A 14,213-nucleotide genomic window follows, 5' to 3' on the forward strand; every position below is an offset into this window, starting at 1 on the left:
TGTCTGTATGTCTGCATTTAAGGAGACCGTGCACCTCTGTAATTTGGCCAGGTTTGAGCAGGCACCAGCTTTGTGGCTGTGGTCGGAAGGGGCCCAGGTCTGTGGCTGGACCAGATGAAAACCCTGGACCTCCCCTGCCTATACAGTCTGAGCACTGTGTGCCCTTGGAGACCTCTTGGCCGTTACGTGGCAACGGCAGTGTGCTTGCTGCCAGGGCTTGTGAGTTGACTGCAGGTGGTAGTGGCTTGGCCCAAACTGCGAGTGTGCAACTTGTACAGCTGAATTGGTGGCTGAGCTGGTGTCATCTTCTGTTGGCTGTCCTGGATGAGGCTGTCATCACAAGGCAAAGGAGCTTGAATCCCAGCAGATGCTCTAAACGGAGAGGTGACATTTTCATGTGAGAACTTCTACATCTCAAGTGGAGATATGAGTTAATTGAAACATTTTGCAATATGGTGTTGATTTCATAAGCTTTCTTCTGTCCAAAAACTTCCACCACTCCACCTCTTTCCTCCCACCCCCCAATCCCCCCCCCCCGAAAAAAATGAATTTTTTTCTAAAAATGTGGAGACCAATCACTCAAATGATTTTCTGAGTGAAATGAGGATTCAGGAAATATCAGGAAATAGCTCTCTGTTCCCTTTCCTGCATTTTGTGTGGACACTTTTAATTAATACTGGGGGGAAATAAAGTGGAAAGTTCAGTTGAATTGAGCAGAATAGCTCCTAAAACTAAAACCTAGATGCTAGAGAAGCTTGGGGTTTTAGTTCAGCTTGTGAACTTTCTGCCTGGCTGAGTGAAACTTTGCTCTTCACCTGGCTCTTATGTTATAAGGTAGTTCCTTTTGAAAATAAAAATCGTAGTGAGAGCAATGCACTTTGGTTAGGACAGTCTGTCAGTTAAGGCTTAGATTCTGCAATTTCTTTATAGGCAAAACTCCCATTTAAAGTGAAGATGAGCACTGCCTTAAGTCAGGATTGAAGAAGGAGCCCTTGTAGTCATGCAGTCTGACCCCTGCAAGAATAGGGCACTCCTTTTCATTTAGCAATCTGCTGAGCAGTTGCTGTTAAATCATAGAATCAGCCAGGTTGGAAAAGACCTTTAAGATAATCCAGTCCAACCCTTACCCCAGAACTGCCAAGGCCACCACTAACCCATGGCACTGAGGGCCTCGTCTACACGATGTGTGAACACTTACAGGGACGGTGACTCCAGCACTGCCCTGGGCAGCCTGTTCCAATGCCTGAGCGCCCTTTGGGGAAGGAATTGTTCCTCATGTCCATCTAAACCTCCCTGGTGCAGCTTGAGGCCGTTTCCTCTTGTCCTATCCCTTGTTCCTTGGGAGCAGATACCAGTCCCCTCCTGTCTCTATCTTCTTGTCAGGCAGCTGTAGGGAGTGATAAGGTCCCCCCTGAGCCTTCTCTTCTCCAGACTAAACCCCCCAGGTCCCTCAGCTGTTCCCCATCACACTTATGCTTCAGGCCCAGCACCTGCGCCATTGCCCTTAACTGGACCCACTCCAGCACCTCAATGTCTCTCTTGTAGTGAGGGGCCCAGAACTGAACACCAGATTCAAGGTGTGGCCTCACCAGTGCCCAGTGCAGGGGCACAATCACTGCTGTGGCTCTGCTGCCACACTGGTTGGCTGGTGGCTTCCTGGCTGCCTGAGAACAAGCTTCTCATGTTCAGCTCCATCAGTCAGCCCCCCCAGCTCCTTTCCCATGAGCAGTTTCCAGACGCTCTTCCCAAGCCTGGAGCATTGCAGAGGGTTGTTGTGGCCCAAGTGCAGGACCCACCACTTTGCCTTGTTGATGTTCATACCATTGGCCACAGCTCATTGATCCAGCCTGTCCAGATCCCTCTGCAGAGCTTCCTACACTCCAGCCGATCAGTGCTCCCACCCGACTTGGCGTCATCTGCAAATTTACACATCCCAGTATGGAGTAGTACAGACCAGTTTGCACCACTACAGACCAGTATAGGCCACTATGGCTTCAGATACTGCTATGGTTTCAATATCCCAGTGCTCCCAGTCCCTGCCGCAGGTCTTCCCACTTGCAGCCGTGCTCAACTCCCAGTCTCTGCCAGTGAGATTTCTGAAACCATCCAAATGCCTCAAAACACAAAGTGTTTGCTTCAGAAATGACTGTCAGTTCTAATGCAAAACCATTTTTCTTAAGAAATCTTTCTCTTTTTCAGAAGACAATTACAAGCTTTATATTACAGTATTATAGACTGTGGTTATTATACTACACTTCCAAGAAGAGAAAGAGAAAAAAAAAAGAAATTACAATATTCCAAGCCAGCATTTCTCTTGCTTTCTAATGGATACTTTTGTGTTGAAATCAATGTCCCTTGATTATAGTCTTGCAAAGTTTCAGCTTTCTCAGTCTACAGAAGCAGTTGCAACTTTGCGAGTAAAAATACATGTCAAGATAATGCACCTGTTTTATTTAGAAGTAGTAACTTTTCAAGGAAATCTAGGAAAGGTAGATGCCGTTTGTAATAAAGATTTGCATCTGAGATGTAGGTACAGTTCATCAGCACTCAGGGATTTGAACCTTGGAAAATATACTTCCCAATTCAGGGATAAAGGAGTCATTTTCTACTGTGTACAAACAAAGCAAAACAAATATTAAATGGAAACCCCACAGTAGAAAATTCAAGCATTGTTTTTATGTGTTTGAAACCATTTACTTTTAATAGAGTTCTTGGCAAGTAGTTTTTCTCAACGGAGTGTGTTTTGCTATAGATAGATATATACAGTCTTATTTATGTGTCTGTATATGTGCATGTATATATATTTGGAAAACTGTCTATGCATGTATTTCCTTGGGGAGATCTTCACAGTAGTTACAATGGTTGATTCTGGTATAAGTATCGAAAAAGAACTGTGCTGGTTATAAATAATGGTTCTTTGTGTGCTATGCCGCACCACTTTTCAGTAGTTCTATTTGCATGTAGAGTTTTAATTAAGAGAGAGCTGTCACTGCAGGTTGGCTGCAGAAGGCTGCAGTATCCAGCAGAGAGATAAATGCCAATGCCAAGTCATACAGGTTGGAAAGCATACAGGGAGTCCATAATAAAAAATGAGTTTACAATTAAAATTCACTTATTACCAACTTACTGTGTTATATGCAGAGGTGAAGAGGTCCAAAATCCTGTTACTTAGGGTTGTACATAGCAGGTCTGGGGAGGCAAGAGAGGAGGTTCACATTAGATACCTTAGAAATTGAAAGTTCGGGATAGTCCGTAAACTTGTTAGGAGGATATAGGCGCCCTGTTTAACAGGAGAATGTTACAGATTTCAGCATACTGGGAAGTCCTAGGACAGATTGCAGAGTCATCTCAGCTTGATTGAGAAGGGCTGTAAGTGTCCTTCTGATGTTTGAAAGTGTTTTGGTTTCTAATTAATTTAGCCAGAAGACATGTTATTTCTGACCTTCACAAATCACTGCCTCTCTGATCCCAGTTTTAAAAGATCCCATTTTACAAAAAAAAAAAAAAAAAAGAAAAAGGCAACCTTTCTTTTCCTATTGTAAGGAACAAAGTACAAAATGGAGATATATGGATATATATATATATAGCTACTGTTAGTAAACCATTATATGTATAACATTTTTCCACAGTATGTGGTATGTTTTAGTGTTTATATGACGTAATAGCACCATTTAACATAACATGAATTCTTCGTTTCCATGAAGTCACCAGCAAAAACCCGTTAATTTAAGAATAGAAAGGAGATACCTTCATTGTAATTTGTAATTTAATAGCATTTTCTTACTGACATTGAAGTCAGTAAGTACTCTTTACCACTAACTTCAAAATAAGACTCTCCCCCTCTGTCTTTGAGATGCAGATAGAGGAATTCTTTTCTTCAGTCTCAGTGACAAGGGCTGCCAAGACTGTGAAAGGAAAAATGCACTGTTCTGCCATAGCTAAACAGCCTAAACAGAGATGTCTACTCTTGTATTGCCTTAAGCAGAAATCAGAGTTGTGTGTAACAGTTAGGTATAGGATTTATGCATCCTGTTGAAATGAAAATAATGGCCTTTCAAATTTTTACATTAAGATGACTTTTGCAAAGTATGTAATTCACAATACATCTTATGGGAAGTGAATTGATAATGCCAGGTTTTGAGAACTAATCTGATATGTGAACAGAAGTGCTGTGTTAAAAAATTCATGAAGCAGCAAAGACTTTCATGAACTAAAATATGATCTTAAGAATGTGTAGATTTATAATTAAAAAAATAAACAAGATTTTTCCTTTCTTGTTGGTATCATATTGCTAGCAAAATGTCTCTGTTTTGAGAGTTTGACTCTGTTGGGAGGTTTTTGTGAGTGCATGCGTTTTAGGGCTCTGCAGAGACTTTCTGGGTCATCTACTCCCACCCACCCACCCTGCAACAGCAGGAGTTCATTACTGCTGCTTCTCTTCCATCCTACTTTTCTCCTAAATGCCGTGTTCCAAAAGTGCCCAATACCATTTTCTCTAAAATACATCTAGTGAAGATGCAGTGTGTAATTCATATACCCACCCATTGGTGCTGAAGCCAAGTGCTTCTTTAGCATGTGATGACAGATAAAAGATGAAAGCTGAGCAGTTGTTGGATTCATTCTTCATAATGTGATATAAATAAGCATAAGTGCTGCTAATGGCTTTTTTTTTTTTTTTTTTTTTTTTTTAAGGGAAAGGGTGTAGGCAACCTGTATGCAGCTAAGCTCTGGGCTGTTGCTGGGTGGAAGTGTCCCTGAGATGCTGGGGTTGAAGGCACAGCTCTGCCTTATGGTGCTCTGGCCCTTCCTACGCTCTCTGGTAGCCCCCTTCGCTTCCCTCTTCCCTGCTCTCGTACCTGTGGTGTTAGGCACCAGCAATTGCCTGAAGCTCAGGCTTAGACCTACTTAAGCCTTAGTATATTTAATACAGAAAGTTCCACGCATCCCTGTGCCTCCCATTACTACCAATCCATTGTTTATTTTCTGTTTTTTATGGGTTACACTTATCATACCTATCCCTTTCAGCTTTTCCATATGTGACATCAGGTCTGCTTCCAACTTTTATCTTATAGTCTTTTAGATCAGCTTTGATCTTTGCACAGAACAGTACAATTATATTTTTATGTAATGACCCTGTAAGTATGTATTTAATGCACCTATTATTAGCTCAGGTGTATTTCATTGTTAATGTTGCTCTTACAACCGATTTTCTTTGGGTTTTACTTTCTTTGGAGGCTCATATTATTTCCTCGCAAATTTTATTCACATCTTCACATATTACTATATTGATTCTGCTCCTGCTGGAGTTATCCTCAATTTGTCAAAAATACTTTGGGGTTTCGTGTGAGGTAACTTTTTTGGAAGTACATAAAGAGAACTGAAAGTTGTGTATTATAAAAATGCCAAAAAATTAAAGCGTATTTATCCCCATAGCTAACCTAGAAGATGAGATTTAAGTACCCTTAAGCCCAGTATGCTTTCTCATGGAAAATAGTGTACTATCCTATATCAAAGTCACATAGTCCAAACAAGAACGTTTTCTTTTTTAAAGTAGGGGCAAGAAAGTCAAAGCAAGAACAAAAATTTTTTTTTGCTAGGTGCATACCAAAAGAAGCAGACTGGGGGAGGGGAATTAATAGTGTATTTTTGTGGTTTTCCTTAGAATGAAATATTCTTTGCATCATCATGTGCCTCCCAAGCTGTATGGGAAAAGTGCCAATAATCAATATAATTGGCTTTTGTCATACTTAATAATTTTTGTGATTTATGAATGTGTTTGCTAACACTTCAGTAAGAGATATTACCAAACATTTTTAAATGCCTTCCATTCCATGGATGGAAAAAAAAAAAAAAGAGTAAGAATATGCGCATCACTTATGATCCCTCTTTCTAGTGTGTTCAGTATTTTTTTTTTCTTAACATTTAGCTTATTCTATAAATGGCAGTATCAATAGCTGTCTGTCTTTTCACTTGGAATCACTGTAGAAGTCTGCCAGTACTGGGTGAAGTTGTACAGAAATACGCACCCCAGCTGTATTGTGAAGAATTAGCTCATATAACCAGCTCCCTTTTCTCTGCAGACCATGTAACCTTGTGACAAGAAAGCAACAAAAGGAGGGCTAAGGCAAATTTCCATCCTTTATAGGATGCAGGGGGAAACATAGTGACCAAGGATGAAGAAAAGGCTGAGGTACTTAACGCCATCTTTGCTTCAGTCTTTAGTGGTAAAACCACTTTTTCTCTGGGTACCCAGACCCCTGAGCTGGAAGACAGGGAACAGGAGCAGAATAAAACCCTCATAATCCAAGGGGAAATGGTCATTGAGCTGCTGCACAACTTAGACACACACAAGTCTATAGGGCTAGATGGGATCCACCCAAGGGTACAGACGGAGCTGGTGGAAGTGCTTACCAAGCCACTTTTCATTATTTGTCAGCAGCCCTGGCTAAGTGGGGAGGCCATAGTTGACCAGAGGTTACTAATTGTGATGCCCGTCTACAGGAAGGGCTGGATGTGGGATCCAGAGCAGATCATCTTGAGGGTCATTATGTGGCATGTACAGAACAACCGGGTGATCGGGTGCAGTCAGCATGGGTATGTTAAAGGCAGGTCCTGCTTGACTAACCTGATCTCCTTCTGTGACAAGGTGACTTGCTTAATGGATGAGGGAAAGGCTGTGGATGTTGTCTGCCTAAACTTTAATAAAGCCTTTGACACAGTTTCCCACAGTATTCTCCTTTGAAACTGGCTGTTCATGGCTTGGATGGGTGTACTCTTTGCTGGATGAAAAGCTGTCTGGATGGTCAGGCCCAAAGAGTGGTGGTGAATGGAGTTAAATCTAGTTGGCAGCTGGTCACCAATGATGTTCTCCAGGGCTCAGTACTGGGGCCAGTTCTGTTCAATATCGTTATTAATGATCTTGACAAGGGGATGGAGTGCACCCTCAGTAAATTTGCAGATGACACCAACCTGGGTGGGAGTGTTGATCTGCTTGAGGGAAGGAAGGCTCTATAGAGGGATCTGTACAGGCTGGATCAATGGGCTGTGGCCAATGCAATGAGGTTAGACAGGGCTCAGTGCTGGGTCCTGTACTTGGCCCACAACAACCCCATGCAACGCTACAGGCTTGGGGAAGAGTGGCTGGAAAGCTGCTCGGAGGAAAAGGACTTGGGGGTGCTGATTGACAGCCACTGAACATGAGCCAGCTTGTGCCCAGGCGGCCAAGAAGGCCAAGGGCATCCTGGCCTGTATCAGAAATGGTGTGGCCAGCAGGACTAGGGAAGTGATTGTCCCCCTGTACTTGTCACTTGTGAGGCTGCACCTCGAATCCTGTGTTCAGTTCTGAGCCCCTCTCTACAAGAAAGATACTGAATTGCTGGAGCATGTCTGAAGAAGGGTGGCAAAGCTGGTGAAGGGTCTAGAGCACAAGTCTTAAGAGAAGAGGCTGAGGGAACTGTGGTTGTTTATCCTGGAGAAAAGGACACTCCTATCTGACAGGAGATTGTAGTGAGGTGGGGTCAGTCTTTTCTCCCAAGTAATAAGAAATAGGACAAGAGGTAACAGCCTCAAGCTATGCCAGGGGAGGTTTAGATTGGGTATTAGGAAATACTTCTTGAGGGAAAGGTTTATTTGAACAGGCTCCCAGACAAAATGGTTGAGTCACCATGCAGATGTGGTGCTCAGGGACATCATTTAGTGGTGGACTTGGCCATGCAGGTTTAATGGTTGAACTCCATGGTCTTTTCCAACCTAAACAACCCTATGATTCGAAGACCTGCCTGCCAGACTCAGTTTTATTTATAAAAATCAGATCACCAAAGTTGAATGATTTCCTGGTAGAAATCACATAATTTTTGTAGTAGCAGTGATCTATTCTCACTGAGTGTAGCAGTGGGAGTTTTGTTAATGGACCCATGCATCCACCCCACACCTGACACTGTTTTCTGCGCTGAGAAACTCGGTAAGCCAGAACACCCAAGTGATGCTCTTTCCGGATGGCTACTCACTGATGCAGTGCACTTTCAACAAGCCACATAGCACTGAGATAATTAATAAATTTGGGTAAATGAGTGAATTCACAAAATAATTAAGGAAGCTTGGACATGACACATTTTCAGGCAACAGAATATTTTGTATGATTACAGTTTCTGTAATCAAGGCTCTGTTGTGTATGAAAGTTAATGAGCGTAAATTGAGAAGGAGAGAGGAAGCATATTGAGAACAGTGTTGTGCGTAACATCCATAGGCATTACTGAAATGGAGATTTGCTTCAGACAGTATTCATCTGGAACATATCACTATAGACCTCCTCTCTAGTCAGGAAAGTCCAAAGCAAGTAAAGGAAATTTGTTTCAAGCTAAAAAAGAGATGATTTGTATTAAAACAAACAAACAAAAAAAGGAAAAAAAAAAAAAAAAACACCAAAAACCAGAATGATAACTATTACTGGTATCAGTTGAAAATGAAGTATCTAAATCTGTTTGGCTACATCATAAATAATGCATTAAATACTCCTGCAAGAAATAACCACAAGTCCACGTTACTGAAGCAAGCAATGTAAAAAAACGAAGTGTAGCCAAAAAATCTGGTGGAACTGTATCTTGAACTTGAAAATGTGCTCATTCTCTACTTCCAAATTCCCAAGGTGAGACCTGTAAAATGTCATCCCCTATCCTTGTAATCTCCCTAGCTATAAAGCTTCAGTTTCACACAGGAGTTGAGTAATAGCAGGTGCTAGCTTTCCTTCCAGAACCATATCTGAGTCTTAAATTGTGCTGTTTAAGAACAGGTAAATGATGTGTGAAAGAATTAAGCAGTTTATGGTAAGGCTGTCATGGGTTTCTTTCCAGGGAAACCAATTGGTTAGGATTTAGCAACTTGTTTTAGAGCTCTATAAGTTATTAAGATGGAATAAACTGAAAATGAAAGAAAAATAATTAAACATCAGCATAATTTTAGCAATGTACAAGGGAGACTGAGGAAAGTTAAATTAAGCTATAGGTGCCAATATGATTTATGGTATTAAACTTAAAAACATTGAGAGGTGCTGCCCCTCTCCAGCATAACTGTACTACTGAGTATCATAAAAACAAATCATTACATGATGAGAAGAAAAAAAAACAACCCAAAGCCAAGTCTTTTCCTTTAATTTAAATTTAGACTCTTAGTTATGAATGGTATCCATGCAGGTTAATTATTTTAACACAAAGTATGTTAATTACTTCATTTTCTGGTGCAATTCCCCACCTACAGGCAACAAAATACTTCATTCAAAAGTAGTCCAGCAGTCTTACTCTAACAGAGTTAGATCTGTGCTCACTAAATATTACAAAAACCCAATATATTCATAAGGTAAATTAGGAATCTCTCTGTTGATTGCTGGGTTTATTCACTGTTTCATTGAAGGACAAAATATGCTTATATAGTATCCTAAAGCTTTATTTAAATCTGTCTTTATAATGCTGTTATGATGCTTTCCAAGATGTAGAAATGGGATGTAGTCATTCTGTATGCATGTTTTAAAAACACTTGTGCAGATGGACTTAGGTTTGACAGGTGAAACATTTTAATAGGTTTTAAGTAGTATATGTGTCTGAGAAACTCTGCTAAAAACTTAAATTCGTGTCAGAATAACTCCAGTGGTTGAAATTTAGGGCTGTGAGTTTTCTGGTATATGTGAGTGTGGAAAATTGTTACTTTAGTTACCTGTGTTATTTTCCTCCAGAAGTGGATTTTAGACAGGAATGTCCTGCTGACCCTGTATTTGGCCACGCATTTCAGTACTTCTGCTTAAAATCTTGAAAAATAGAAAATACTGTATTTTCCAAATGGTTTTAGACAAATATTTAAGTTGTCGCCTGTTCTTCTGTCATTTTGTGTTTCAGAGACACTGGGATGTCAGATAGTGAGAGACATTGAAGTAACAAGTCATCGCATTGTGTTATGTTTCCTACAGCACTTAAATGAGTTTATTACAAGCAATTGTCATACTTTTTTTGTCTATTTCTTTATTGCTTGAAGTTGACTATTCACTTTTCAGTGATGCAAATAATAAATGATTTATTGTTCATTTGAGATCTTGACCCATATTTTATATATTTTTTTATTTCTTTTCATAGGTCCTCCCATGCCATCCTCCTCATCTAGTCCATCCGTTACTGAACATTTGCACTCCCCTCCTCCATCACCCAATCTCCATGACAACCAGAGGTGGTTATTAAGTAATAATGCCAGCCAGCCAGTTCAGGACTCTGATACAGATGAGGACTATACTGCCAGCTCATATCTAGTACAGACTGGTACTATTTCAGTGTCTGTCCCAGGTCATGGTAAGAAGAGGACACTTTGTCCATAGTTTGAATACCCTTTTATTTTCCATGCTCTTACAAAATTACCTAATAAAAATTAAAGATATCAAAATTACTTTGTATTTTAAACTGATTTTCCTTTAAATATTACAAATGATGTTTCTACTTTACTGTAGGATAAGCAAGAGTAGAAAGTAACATCTAATACATAGAAGATCATTTATTTTAAAATGCAATATTTACATGAAGCAATGGCCTTTAGTAATTCATTATGTAATGCAATTTATAGCCTTTAGTTGTACTTTTTCAAGGGTAGGCTGAAGTTGGTTAAACTTAGTGATGTTTAGCTTCAGAATAATGTAAAATTTATCTTTTACTACCTCATCAAATTCAGCAGGTTACAGCTGTTCCTTTAGTTTCCCTGGGGCAGGAAAACTGGATTTGTATTGGTTAGGGCACTATAGATTGAGGAAAAAAATCTAGGGGAGGAGAACTGCCTGGTGAAGGAAGGCAGTGGTAGCTTCTGAGATGTATTGTTTCCATGTTTCTCATCTTCCCAGCCAGTATGAGTAACCAACAGAAATGTCATGTACTTCAAACACCAGTGCCCATTTACACATCATGTGCTAAGAAACCACATTTTTACCTTCTTTTTCTTAAAAAAAAAAAAAAGAAAAAAAAAGCCCATACAAAATAATAGCTGCAGGGTTCCATTTTTGTTGCATGATTGAACAAATTTTCTTGGGGTAGGCAGACTGGAAGAATACCTTGTTAGTTCACAGGCCTTCCCCAGTAGATCAGCAAAGCTTGGAAAAAGCCTCTTCATTTTTCTAAGAACCATTTGTGTCTTTTGATTGTAAAGAACTCTGTTACAGATGAACCACTAGAGGGAGAACTATTTTCCTACAGATTGCACATCGGTTGGACAGAATTATTTTGCAGAGCAAAAGCACTAGTTTTGAGTAGCTCTTCCTAGCTTTGAGTGCAACTTTGGTGGTGTGTCTAAAAGGCCAGTCTGCTAAGAGCAGTTATGTATGTGAATTTGACAACCTTTTTTTTTTTTTTCCCTCATGTTAAGGGTTGAATTGAGATCTTTTTTGCATAACTTATTTGTGTATGCTCAGCTTGCTCAGTATTTAATCTGTAAATAAGTCCAAAAGAATAGTAATATATTGTCATAACTGGGGTTTGTTACGAAGATGTCTGCTTTCCTTTATGTCTAGGAATATGAAATCTGTCAGAAAATGTATGCATTATCCAAAAGGTAGCCTGGTTTAGTTCAATAAATCAATACATTTAGATTACTGTATCCACCAGCCCTTCCTCTGCAAATGAAAAACTCTTAGGAAGCTAGTAAGTGAGTGCTCATCATTCCTCTGCATTTTAGCATTTTCCTGCCTTTGAAATTTCTAACAGTTGCTTGTCAGTCTGAGTTGGCTACCTTTGAGGAATGTTCCTTAACCCCTTTCACTCCAGATTAGCCAAAATATTTCAGCTGATACCATGGATAGTCAAGTCTTGGCCTTTTAGCAGGACAAAGTAAGGGGAGGGTTTGATAGCAAGCATGTCAGAAGTTAACACTGTGGTGTATGTTGAGAGAATTGTTCTTGGTAAGGTTTTTCCTAAGCAGAAGGAAAACCTTGTATATTCTGTGAGTACATATTCATTTTCCCCTTCCCACTCTTTTCATGCTGTGCTTCCTTGTCTATCTGCAAATTTCTGAGTCTCACCCCTTCAGCATATATATGCAGAAGTAGTGCTTGCAATTTCTGATTACCGCTGTCAAAGTATTAGATCAATATATACAGCCATAATCTAGTAATGCTGGCAGTCATATAATACAGCTAATGATCTTTCTCTCTCTCCACAAGATTGGACTTGTTTTTAGAAGTGCTTCAAATTGCTAACTACAAATACTATATTTGTGGTTGCTAGAATTTAAGTAGGGTTTGCTTGCTTTTCTGCTGGACGAGAAGAATACCATAGGTGTTCTGGTAGCACTCTTTCATCCGTCCAGTCAGCTGCAGGGTCAGGGTTTGCATTGCTTGAAGAAAGGATGCTTTCATCCAGCGCTACATGAATATGAACTTGGAATATGTACTTGTTTTGCTTATGATTGGTTTCTCATCAATCTTATGATTTGGTCTATTGATGGGGGAAAAATATATTCATTGTAAAATGGGCAAGAGCAGATTTTCATAATTAAGCTAAAGGTTTCTAAGTTAATAGCTACAACTTCCTTCTACTCAATGATTTGCATTGTTGTGTAGCGTTTTTACTAGTATGTAGATCTCTCAAAATCTACCGTAGGAAGTAAGTATCATTTAATCATGGCCTTTGCTACAGTTTTGAGTGTTGTATTTTGTTTAGCTAAATTGGTAAGCAATAGAGCATGTGTAGCACTTTCACAGAAGGAAGGGGTTCTTTCATGTTTATTTTTTTTTCATCTGAATGAATTCAGCTTTCAATGCTATCTAATGTTAACGGGTACAAAATAGCTCCAGTGCCATATTTTGGATGACTTTGTCCAGTGTTTATATTGGCAGCGCATGCAAGGATCACTTTTGAAATGGTCAGAATAAAAAAGGTACTGTCAGAAAACAATTATTATTGAACTGTTTTCAATTATATTGACTGTATATGAATAGCAAGTTAAATTACCCTCTCTTTAGTCTATTCAAACATGTTTGTTTTCCTTTAGTATGAGTTCATTTGATCAATGTAGTTTATTTGATCAACTCCCTGAAAATTGAAAATCCGATTATGTGTTTAGAATGAATAATACCAACCTAAGCTTTTGGGTTTGATTGCTTTGTTGTGTTAACCAATGGGAATTAGTTTTCATTTGAGGAAATAGCTAAGAGAGAAATGAGAATTATGAAAATCAGCTATCAAATTCTTACCACATGAGAAGAAAAGGTCTTCATGGAAGTGTTGCTAGTAGCATTAAAAATGCAAATTAAGTTGTGGACAGTTTGCTAGGAATCATTTTGTTTCCCTAAAAGCAGTATGTTAATAGGTTGTAAATATCAGGAACACATAAATTTTAGGACAAGCAGTTGCAACAGTGTTCCTTCATGTAGCACCTCCAGTTTATTCTACTTGTTCCTCTTCTCCATGGTGCAGCTCAGTATACTGACTTTGTTCCAGCAGTCAGCTTATTTGTCTAGCGATTTCAGAAAAAATTACTAGGTTTTTTGTTTTTAGAAAGAGGAATGAACTGGTTTGAAAGAAACAGGGCATCTGAATCTGTCTGCTGTCATATGAGCAAGAGGGAGAGTGAGCTAGGAGCTGGGAGGATTCTTGAATGTGACTGAGGTAGAGCAGGCTTCTTTATGTAATGAATTCTGCTTATAAGCTGTTGAAAGTCATGTAAAGTCTGTAATTTAAGTATCTTGATAAGCTTCTTTATCTTTTTCCACCAAAAATTCCAGTTTAGTTAGAATTTGGAGGGGAATTTGCTGAAACTTCTTAGTAGTAGTTTATCTTGTTAGATACATGATACAGATGTTATCATGAGAAATATGGTGCTAAATTCTCAGGTTAAGCAGAGACTATGAAGAAAAGATAATAGTTAAATGTTAATGCTTACTACTGACAATGGAGATGAATCTGAATTAGGAATACAGATATGAGGATTTTTACCCCCTAAATTGGAAATATTATGGTAGAGCTGTCAAATGCAAAATAGAGAAAGATGTATTTCACAGCAGTGTTTCTACAGTGTGTTTGAAATTTTAATTTGTACAAGGTGGCAAGTTAGAACCTTCTCCTTTTGTACAAGCACCTGAGAGAATATAGGCCAAATGCCCAAACCTAGCAGCAGTAATAACCAGATGAAACACATGTACAAAGCATAGGTGCAAATTTTGTTAGGGGTTTGTTTGGATATTTTACTCTTCTGAT

At 39.3% G+C, this 14,213-nt stretch overlaps 1 protein-coding gene across 25 annotated transcripts in view; it reads left to right on the forward strand.

Moving 5' to 3' along the window:
* The window catches only part of TENM3 (teneurin transmembrane protein 3), a 413,751-nt gene that overhangs the window by 229,909 nt on the left and 169,629 nt on the right, over positions 1-14,213 (forward strand). For 12 of the 25 annotated variants that reach the window (XM_062625044.1, XM_062625130.1, XM_062625214.1 and 9 more), the window contains one exon: positions 10,119-10,328. The exons of the other annotated variants lie outside the window; for them this stretch is intronic. In XM_062625044.1, coding sequence (XP_062481028.1) covers positions 10,119-10,328 — 210 coding nt within the window. The remainder of the gene's footprint in view (positions 1-10,118; positions 10,329-14,213) is intronic. 25 annotated transcript variants of the gene reach the window in all.

This window comes from Pezoporus occidentalis, unplaced genomic scaffold (genome assembly GCF_034315485.1).
Source record: "Pezoporus occidentalis ecotype Australia unplaced genomic scaffold, CSIRO_AGI_Poc_V1 ctg1, whole genome shotgun sequence".
Classification (NCBI taxonomy): domain Eukaryota; kingdom Metazoa; phylum Chordata; class Aves; order Psittaciformes; family Psittacidae; genus Pezoporus; species Pezoporus occidentalis.